At 56.7% G+C, this 9,933-nt stretch overlaps 1 protein-coding gene across 5 annotated transcripts; it reads left to right on the top strand.

Annotated features, from left to right (window-relative positions):
- The first annotated feature begins 263 nt into the window (after positions 1 to 263).
- On the top strand, positions 264 to 9,286 carry SLC38A5 (solute carrier family 38 member 5). Of its 5 annotated transcripts, none has more exons than XM_026513348.4 (16): positions 264 to 348; positions 1,778 to 1,831; positions 1,911 to 1,986; positions 2,406 to 2,521; positions 2,619 to 2,692; positions 3,330 to 3,422; positions 3,546 to 3,624; positions 5,258 to 5,340; positions 5,634 to 5,692; positions 5,791 to 5,928; positions 6,129 to 6,208; positions 6,832 to 6,932; positions 7,161 to 7,276; positions 8,120 to 8,264; positions 8,359 to 8,462; positions 8,832 to 9,286. In XM_026513348.4, exons 2-16 carry the CDS (start codon positions 1,779 to 1,781, stop codon positions 8,931 to 8,933), a joined length of 1,419 nt encoding a protein of 472 aa, XP_026369133.1. In that variant the 5' UTR covers positions 264 to 348; position 1,778; the 3' UTR covers positions 8,934 to 9,286. The 5 variants fall into 5 exon arrangements, with proteins under 5 accessions (XP_026369133.1, XP_044245328.1, XP_044245327.1 ...); XM_044389392.3 differs by lacking the exon at positions 264 to 348 and adding an exon at positions 1,312 to 1,366; XM_057311247.1 differs by lacking the exon at positions 264 to 348 and adding an exon at positions 1,410 to 1,430.
- The last annotated feature ends 647 nt before the right edge of the window (positions 9,287 to 9,933 follow it).

Below are 9,933 nucleotides of genomic sequence, written 5' to 3'. Positions count from 1 at the left end.
TCTTTCTGTCCACCTCCCCCCCCACTCAAGGCCCCCACACACCTCTGTCTCTCTCCACGTGGGTCCAGGTGAAGGAGAGAAGCGCCCTCCTCCCCCACCCCCTTTCCTCCGCCCAGAGCCAGATGGAGGGAAACTGAATTAAAATTAAAAGTTCTTCCCAGAAAAAAAATAATCCGCGGGCCAGATGCGGCTCGGGCTGCGCTGATTAGCCACCTAGCAAGCGCGGCGGAGCTGATTGGCTGCAGGGCGGGGCGGGGGCAGGGTCCGCGGAGGGGGAGCCGTGCCGGCCGTGGGGTCCCAGAGCCCTAGCGAGTTACTGCGGCTTCGGGAGCTGAGAGGAGCAGGGAGGTGAGGAGGGGGCGCTGGCCGGGGTGGGGCCCCGGAGACCCCGAGGCACGAGTGGGGATCCCGGGAGCGGTTTCCCGGGGGAACCTCCAGGGGGGGTTCCCTGGAGACCTTTTTAGCGCTAGCGGGGAATTGAATGGGAGGGGAAGTCCTTTTGGTGCCTTGCTCCCAGGAAGTGAGTTCAGAAGTGGGTGAGGGTCTCCAGAAGAGTGTTCGCGACGGAGGATGGGGCTCCTTGAGAGGCGTCCCCTTCCCAGGGCTTGGGGAGGGGGTTTCCCAGAGGCACTTTTAGCAATGATGAGGACCTTGAATGGGGGTTTCTGAGATACCGCACTCCCAGGAAGTGAGCTCTGGGCTGGGGGTTTCTTCGGAAACACTCCATCCAGAAGACAGGGGCTCCAGGCTCGCTTGGGGATTGCGGAGCACCCCCACCCCAAGAAACGCATCAGGCCCTGGGAAGGGGCTTTTGATGAAGGTCTCAGAGATAGTTCATCCTCAGGAGGGGAAGTTAGGGCTCAGGGCAGGTTCCCGAGACACCCCAAGACCAGGGAGGAGCTTAAGTCTGGAAGTGTCTCTAAAGTTACTTCTGCCAGGAGAACGAATGTTTAGTAAGACTTGACAGGGGCCCCAGAAAAATTCTTCTCTAATCCCTAAAAGGGGGATTAAATGGGGATCCCTGGGTCACTGTGTCCCTGGAAGGAGGCTCAGTTTGGGGAATTGCCTTTGGCCACTAGGGAGGATATTCAGAGTTGTGGCAGAGAGCAGTTTTCAGCCTGGGGGGGGGCTAGGGTCTACAAGCCCGTCCTCCTACCCCACCTCCAGCTCCTTCAACAGGTTGCATCAGCTCCGGGCTCAGGCTCGGGGCCCAGGCTGGGAGGAGGGGGGTAGGGGGCGTTAGGAGGGGTGGGGCAGCCGGCCGACACGTGTCCCTGTAAGGAGTGAGAGGCTTGGCCAAGCGGTGAGGGTGGAGGGAGGGGGGGTGCGGGGGGCCGGCAAGGAAAGAGGCAGCAAGAGAGACTGGGTGAGTGTGGGGTCTGGGAGGACAGACTCTCCCAGCTTCAGATGGCCGTCTCGTCCTCTGTGGGGTCTCTCTCTCTCTCTTTCTCAATCTCTCTCCCCCCCTCCCCCTCTATTTGTCTCTCGCTGCCCTCTTTTTCTACTTGTCTGAGTAACTGTTGGCATCTCTCCCCCTCCGATTCCCTTCTCTGACTCCCATCTTTTCCTCCATCGCCCTCTCACTGTTGTCTTCGAGTCTGTCCATTTACCTCCCCGTCTCTCTCATCCTTCTGCCCCTGTTCGCCTTGCCTCATCTCCGTTTCTCTGGTTCTCCATCTGTCTCTATCTGACCCCCTACCCTCTTCGTCTCACTCCCCCCACTTTGTAGCCCCCCTGCTCCACCTCTGATCCGTCGCCCCCATTTCTCTGCCCACAGCATGGAACTGCAGGATCCCAAGATGAACGGAGCCCTCCCTGCGGATGCTCTGGGGTGAGTCAGGGGCCCACGGGGACCAGGTCAGGGGTCAGGATTACCCTCTCACCAGCCCCGATTTCTCTGCCCTCTCCAGCTACAGGCAGGAACGTGAGGGTTTCCTACCCAGCCATCCTCCTGCTCCTGGGAGGAAGCCAATCGAGTTCATGGATGTGAGTGACCTCACAGGGTCTGTCCCAGCTGCACCTTGCCCAGCTCATCTCTTCCCCTACTGTTCCCTCTACCCGGGGCTTCCCTGCCTAGCTATTTCCTGCCCCAGCCGCTCCCGGTCCCCAGCTGCTCCCCTCCCTAGCTGTTTGGCCTCTGGTGGCTGCTCCACCCTCCCCTGTTCTTCTCCACTTCCAGCTGCTCCCCTCCGAAGTTTCTCCGAGCTCTTCCTTCCTAGCTCTTGGTTTTCCAGGTTCCTCCCTGGCTTCAACTCGGGTTCCTTCCTAGCCTCCATCCTATGGCCCCTTTCTGGGCTTCTCCCTGCCCCAGTCACTTCTCCCCTAGTCTTTCCTGGGCCCCAGCCCTGGTCTCCTCACCTGGTCTCCCTCCCCATGTGTACCCGGGCCTCGCCCCTTCCCCGCAGTTTGAAGGGAAGACATCGTTTGGAATGTCAGTGTTCAATCTCAGCAACGCCATCATGGGCAGCGGCATTCTGGGACTGGCCTATGCCATGGCCCACACAGGGGTCCTCTTCTTCTTGTGAGTCCTGGGCAGCCCGCGGGGGGCGGGGCAGGGGTGCCGTGGGGGGCAAGCGTGAGGCCTGGGGGCCAAGTCTGAGCTGCGCCATCTGCTGCAGGGCCCTGTTGTTATGCATTGCGCTTCTCTCTTCATACTCCATCCATCTCCTGCTGACCTGTGCTGGCGTTGTAGGTAAGGCCTGGAGCTTGACCCATATCTTGGACCCCAGACTCTGGACGCACCCCCTCTGACCTGAGACCCTCGACATCAACCTAAACCCTAGACTCGGACGGAACGTACCACACTGAACATACTGTACCCCAGATCTTGGACCCAGCACCCCAGACCCCATCCTCAGCTCCCTGGACTCCAGCTCTCAGACTGCACGTTGGCCCTCAGAACTTAACTGAGCTCCCACATCCCCACCTCCCAGTCCTCACCCCTCACCCCTCGGTCTGGCATCAAACCTCATTTCTCAGACCCTCTGCACAACCTGATTACTACGCTCCACTTCTAACCCCCTGCTCCTCAGTCTCCAGCTCCCGCTAATTGTGGAAGCCAGCCCCACAACCCCAAGACACCCACTACCCACTACCCACCTCCAGCCCCCAACCTTCTCCCCATCACAGATCCCACCTCCCGGGCTCCACTTCAAGCCCACCCCGAACTGCTTAACCCTCACCTCCAGCGTCCATCAGTCAGACCCAATTACCCCAAGCCCCAGCTCCTCAGCTCCCTGACCCTCGCCCCGCCCCCCCCCCCCCGCACTCCTCACCCCTGCCTGGACTCCTGGACCCACAACTCATTCCCTCCTGTCTCTCTACCCCAGGCATCCGAGCCTATGAGCAGCTGGGACAGAGGGCGCTGGGGCCTGCGGGGAAGGTAGTGGTGGCTGCGGTGATCTGTCTGCACAATGTTGGGGGTGAGGACTCTGGGAGGTGGGGGATCAGCTTGGGGGAAGAGGGCGGGGTGGGGTGGGCTTCCTCGGGCTGGGCTGGGGGGATGAGGGGAATCCATCTGCTTACACCCCCCCCACCTGCACCAGCCATGTCCAGTTACCTGTTCATCATCAAATCCGAACTCCCCCTGGTTATCGGCACCTTCTTGGACATGGACCCCGAGGGGTGAGTGAGCAACACCCCTTGGCTCTGGCCTGCGGGTCTGGCTGCTGTCTTCAACTCTGTGCCCAGCTGACTCCCAGGTGTTCTGAGACTGCCGGGCAGGCCCGTGTGGTCAGACCGCGAGGCCAACAGAATGTGCGACCGTTGCTCTACCTAGTAGACCACGTGTTGATTTGGGTGACCGGCGTTCTGGCTGATTCTGTCTGCTAGCTGACTGCGTATGTCCAGTCTACTCCGATGCTGACCGTGGGACTGCACACATCTAGACCTAAGCTCTGTGGATTTGGTTTGGGACTCTTGTACGGGCGGATTCTCTGGCTAGCTGTACAACAGCTGACTACAGCTGGGTCCTGTGTGCTGTGATTCCAACCATGTGTGTCTCACATTTGCTTACTCTGACTTTTCCCCATCCAGCCGATTCCGTTTGATTCAGGGTCCCTCAGGCTGGCGAAATCTGTCTGGCTGTAAGCGTAAGCGTGCGGTGTACTGGGGTGCCAGCTCTGTATATGTGATTTGCTCCAGCTGCATATGCCAGTAGACTCCCATCTCTGTTTAATTTGGCAGCCATGTTTTCTGGCAAGTTCCCTCTGGCTCTGTGTGTGCGTGCGTGTGATCCTCAGCTGTGACTGTATGTCCTCTGTACTATGGTTCCAACCGTGTGTGTTTGACCACCGTTCTGAGTACGCATCTCGTGGACGGTATGTTTGAGTTCCGAGCCACCTGCCGGCTGAGTGTGTTCGCTTGTCTGTATATGATGGCCGACTCGGTGTTCTCGTACATCTTCGGTTTGATTCTGAAACCATTTAGGTAGCTGACACTCTGGCTCAGCTAATTATTATAATTAGCTCCCAGCGGCTATATGGCCAACGGTGCTCTGCCGGTTTATTTCTGTGTAACTGTGTGTATGAGATAGCGTGTGAGTGCCTGGAACATAGTAGGCAATTAGTAGAACTCTTTTGAACGAACGAGCAGTTTTTCAGCCGGTCCTCTATTTACTGCCTTGCCTGGGCACCCCCTTCCAATATCTGTACAGATCCCACTCTTTCTTCGAGCTTGGTTCCAACGAGAGCTGGCTGATTTTGCCTCTATTTCGGTCTTTGGCTGTGTGGCCAAGTTGGCCCAGCTACTTTTAGGTGTTCGACACACACCTTGGGCTGTTCCAGCAACCACCTGTGTGTCTTCCTGACTCCTTGTCCGACTTTGCACCATTGCCTGACCACCAGATCATCAGACTGTTGTTCTGCCCGTCGGACACACCAGGGTCAGGACTCACCTCTGTGTCTGGTACCGTGTGTTCGACTGCGGGACTCTCACTGATCCTGGGTCCTGTGTGCCCATCTGGTTGTACGTCCACTTGTGAGTCCGACGGCATCGATTTGGCCGGCTGTGTGTGTGTTCTTAGCTATGTCCCTTTGACAGGGTTCGACTAACAGTCTGATAACCTGTCTGGCTGTTTCTGTCAATCCTGTTGTGCCATTGTCACCGTGACTGCCTGAATGACTTCTCACGGCTGAGGCGGCAGCTCATCTCCCCTGACTGCAGGCAGAAATCCGTCTGTTCGGCTGTCTTCTACGAGTGTCTGCCTGACGGTTTTCTTTGGCAGGCAGCTAGTCACTGTGTTGGCCTGTCTCCCTAGGGGCTGGTTCTTGAAGGGAAACCTTCTCATCATCATCGTCAGTGTGTTCATCATCCTGCCACTGGCCCTCATGAGACACTTGGGTAAGAGGCTTCCTGTGTTGGCCATTGGATAGTGGAGTTGGAGAAGGGGAGCCAGATTGAGGAAATCCCCATTTTCAAGGGCTGTGAAACACCAGGGGAGAGCTTGTGTGAGGTGGGCTTTAACAGATGAAGAGGAGTTTGCTATGGGGGGAGGGGGTCCAGGTAGAAGTAAAAGCTTGTGCAAGAGTGTGGCCTAATTGGGGTGAGATAGCCTGAAAGGCCAAACTAGGTTTTGATATTTGCTATGGGGGGTGTCCCTTGATTTCTAAGGCTCTGTATATTACCCCTTGCAGGCTACCTGGGGTATACCAGTGGTCTCTCTTTGACCTGTATGCTGTTTTTCCTCATTTCGGTGAGTCTGAGGGAGAAGGACATGAAAAAAGTGAAGAAAGAGTTTGGAACACTGGGACATCGCCTTCCCCGTGACCTCACTTGCCCACCCTCCCCCAGGTCATCTACAAGAAGTTCCAGCTTGGCTGTGCTGTAGGCCTCAATGAGACTGCAGTGGAGAGCAAGAACCCCCAGGGCCTTCCCATCCACGGACTCAACAGAAGCTGTGAGGCCCAGATGTTCACCGTTGACTCACAGGTGGGTGTGTGGGCACGTGTAGAGGGCTTGCACCTCTGGTCCTGTCCTCCAGTTTACTCTGCTTAGGGTGGAGCTGGGCATCGGACATCAGGGGGCTTCCGTGTGTCTGATGCAGAGGGCAGCGGTAGGGCCGGGGGGAGGAGGGGTGGGGGAGAGGCCCCTGGAGGTTCTAATCTCGGTCATGTGGGTCATCCCCCTAGATGTTCTACACAGTGCCCATTATGGCTTTTGCCTTCGTCTGCCACCCGGAGGTGCTGCCCATCTACACAGAGCTCTGCCGGTGAGTGGGCAGGCAAGTGGGCACAGGTGTGCAATAGTCATAATGTCTCACAATCCCTCACGTAGTCCTGGTATTGTAGCTTGATCGTGGCTAGATCGTGCGGGGGGAGGGATTTGAGGTGGCCTTGGGGGGGATGCAGGGCAGTGACTTTTTACTGATTAGGGCTTAAAGAGTCTGCTTTCAACATCCCGTAAAGTGTGAGTCGGCAGAGTGGGGAGGCAGAAATGATCAGATGGAGGGGGGTAGCGTGCATGGATGGGGGTGGGGATGTGGGGGTGGTCAGAGAGAGTGGGGTTACAGGTGGACAAAACGGGGAGTCAGGGAGGATATGATGGAGGGACGTGTTCATGATCAGATGGGGCACAGCATGGAGGTCAGAGGTGAGGGAGAGGCAGAGATGGTCAGACAGAGGAGATAGATGAAGATGGTCATATGGGGTGAGATGGATGGACAGAGGGGGGCTTGGCTATCACACAGGGGAGTTAGAGGTGGGCATGCCAGTGTGTACCGGCTGAACATCAGCTCTGGAGGAGGGGGACTCTGGAGGGCATGGGCTCCTTTGGAGCAGCCTGCCCCAAGTCCAGGGGTCTGGGCATGACAGTTACATAACCTCTACGACTCAGGCCCTCCAAGCACAGAATGCAGGCCGTGGCCAACGTGTCCATTGGGGCCATGTTCTGCATGTATGGGCTCACGGCAACCTTTGGATACCTCACCTTCTACAGTGAGTGGGGCTGGGGCCAGGGGTGGGGGTGGGAGCTGGAGTGGGGACTGGGCAGACTGCTGGGGCAGGAGCCTGAGACTTTCCCTCCATGCCCTGGACCTGTCAGTTTCCAAAGAGAGGGTGCACATCACATGTGTCGATTTTGTTGCCGTGTGTGTGTGTTTCCGGGTTGCTGGTCCCGGGGCTCCCACCACATGCTGCATCCGTGTCGCATGTCCCACGGCCCAGATAGCGTGGAGGCGGAGATGCTGCACATGTACAGCCAGCAGGACCTGCTCATCCTCTGTGTGCGCCTGGCGGTGCTGCTCGCGGTGACTCTCACTGTGCCGGTTGTGCTGTTCCCCGTACGTGGGGTCAAGAGGGGGCCCACGGAGTGGACGGACATGGGTGGAGGGTGTCGGCGTGGGTGTTTGGCTGGGGGGACCAGAGATAGGAGCGATGGATGGATGGAGGAGGCAGGGAGGAGGCAAAAAGAGATGGTCAGACAGAAAGGGGACATCGGGGGCGCCTGGGTGGCACAGCGGTTAAGCGTCTGCCTTCGGCTCAGGGCGTGATCCCGGCGATCTGGGATCGAGCCCCACATCAGGCTCTTCTGCTATGAGCCTGCTTCTTCCTCTCCCACTCCCCCTGCTTGTGTTCCCTCTCTCGCTGGCTGTCTCTCTCTCTGTCGAATAAATAAATAAAATCTTTAAAAAAAAAAAAAGAAAGGGGACATCAGTGGCAGGACAGAGAGAATGGGGGGTAGTCAGTTGGAGGGAGGAGGCACCGGATGTCTGGCTAGACAGAAGAGGGAGGCAGGAATAGTCAGACAGGGGAGAGGTAGAGAGAGGAAGACCGTCAGAATGAAGAGACCGGGATGGATAGCTTCCTTTAGGAAGGGTGGAGGCAGAAGTAGTGAGGTGTGGGAAGGACCAGGCTCTCTGATTGGGAGGTGAGATGACTAGACAGGAGGGAGACAGAGGTATGCAGATGGGAGAGCGAGGCAGAGATTTCAGACAGCGGGTAGAGGCATCGACGGGCGATCAGACAGAAGGAACAGGCGTGGATTGTCAGAAGTGGGTGGCAGGAGGCTCATTCAGAAGGTAGAGGTACAGAGGGATGCTCAGAGGGTGGGGTTCAGGCCGGCTGACCACACGGAGGGGGGCAGCAGCACTTGGGCCCTGACTGGTGTCCCACTCTGACCACAGATCCGCCGGGCCCTGCAGCAGCTGCTCTTCCCAAGCAGGGACTTCAGCTGGCCACGACATGTGGCCATAGCCCTGATCCTGCTTGTCTTGGTCAATGTTCTTGTCATTTGCGTGCCGACCATCCGGGATATCTTTGGGGTTATTGGTCAGTACCCCCAACCCCAGTCCCAGACCCCACCTATTACGGGCCTTATACTCTAGACTTACATTGACTTCTGTCCCTCCTGCTTGTCCTCCAGGGTCCACCTCAGCCCCCAGCCTCATCTTCATCCTTCCTAGCATCTTCTACCTCCGCATTGTGCCATCTGAGGTGGAGCCCCTCTACTCCTGGCCTAAGATCCAGGTGAGCATTCCAGGGGAGGGCTGTGGAAAGAGGGAGCATTCTGAGGAGGGAGCACCCCAGGGTGGCCGAGATAAAAGGAACATTTTCAAGATCTGCAAAGACAGAGGGAGTATCCTACAGACGGATGGAAGGAGTGCTATTAGAAGAGAGTCAGGAGCACTTTCAAGGAGGATAAAGAATACTCTCTGAAGGGTTCTAGAAAGATGGAGAATTCTTAGGAAGGGGCTGGTGTTAAGGAAGGGGAGGGAGCAGGAGGGTCAGGAATGAATGGGGCACTCTGGAGGGGATGGAGGGCTTGAGGAATGTTTCCAGGAGGAGCTCCGGTGTGGAGACCCAACCACCCCCATCTTCTCTCCTTCTCATCCACAGGCTCTGTGTTTTGGTCTCCTGGGGGTCCTCTTTATGGCGATCAGTCTAGGCTTTATGTTTGCCAACTGGGCCACGGGCCAGAGCCATGTGTCTGGACACTGACCTTGCCCTGCTCCGCCCTGGGCCCCTGTGCGCATGCTCCTGTGCATGTGGAGGAAGATGGGGCCGCTCTTCAGGGTCCCTCAAGCCTGGCGTGTGGAGGTGGCTGGTTCCTATTAACATGGCTCTTGGAGGTAGGGGGGGGCCACAGAGGTTGCAGAGTGGTCCACTTCCTTCCTCCCCAGGGATGCTGAGCTTGGATCACGGCCCTAAGCCCAACCCAACCCCACGGGAGGAGGAGACCAGGTCCTTGGGGAATCCTCGCCCAGCCCAGTCCTTTCTGCCTCTCCTGGTAGAAGCTGTTTGTCAGGATCACCCTCGAGCTAAAGGGGAAGAATAAAGATGTTGAATTGCAACTCTGGCCTCAGCCTTCTGATCTCTTTCTAAGTCTTCTTGGGAAGCCTGCCTAGGTTCAGACATGGGTAAACGGAAGCCCTGAGTGTAGGACTGAACCGGCTCTCGAATGTTCACTCACTCCTCCACTCCTTCAGTAACTTGCTGCCCAGCTCCCCGTTCTGTTCATTTCCTCACTCCAGAAACATCTATTGAGAGCCTCCTGGGTGCCAGGCACTGTTTTGGGCTCTGGGGTTTCAACAGTGAATCAAGCAGACAATAATATCCCCGTAGTTGGCGTTCTAGGACAAAAGTAGGGAAACCATGACTCACAGGCCAAATGCAGCAGCCTGCTGTCTCTTTGTATGGCCACTGAGCCAAGACTAGTTTGCACATTTCTAAATGATTGGAAAAAGAAAAATCCGAAGAAGAATAATTTGTGACACTTAAAAACGATGAAATTTAAATTACAGTGTCTGCAAATCTACCAGAACACAGTAATGCGTGTTCACTTACAGATTGTTTATGGTTCTTTAGTGTTAGTACAGCAGGGCTGAGGAATTGCAACAGAGACCACATGGCCCACCAAGCCTCAGCTATTTATGATCTGGCCCTTTCCAGAAAAAAAATTTGCTGATCCTCGATCTAGCAGAAGAGAGGAAAAGAAATC

This window comes from Ursus arctos, chromosome X, assembly GCF_023065955.2.
Source record: "Ursus arctos isolate Adak ecotype North America chromosome X, UrsArc2.0, whole genome shotgun sequence".
Classification (NCBI taxonomy): Eukaryota; Metazoa; Chordata; class Mammalia; order Carnivora; family Ursidae; genus Ursus; species Ursus arctos.
Note: the sequence above shows the minus strand (reverse complement) of the source record. Positions and strands in the feature narration are given on the sequence as shown.

Coding starts and splice junctions, on each gene's coding strand:
- SLC38A5 (XM_026513348.4), top strand. CDS start 1,779: ATGGAACTGCAGGATCCCAAGATGAACGGAGCCCTCCCTGCGGATGCT. Junction 6,933..7,160: donor TGGATACCTCACCTTCTACA/GTGAGTGGGGCT, acceptor CCCACGGCCCAG/ATAGCGTGGAGGCGGAGATG. Junction 8,265..8,358: donor GGATATCTTTGGGGTTATTG/GTCAGTACCCCC, acceptor CTTGTCCTCCAG/GGTCCACCTCAGCCCCCAGC.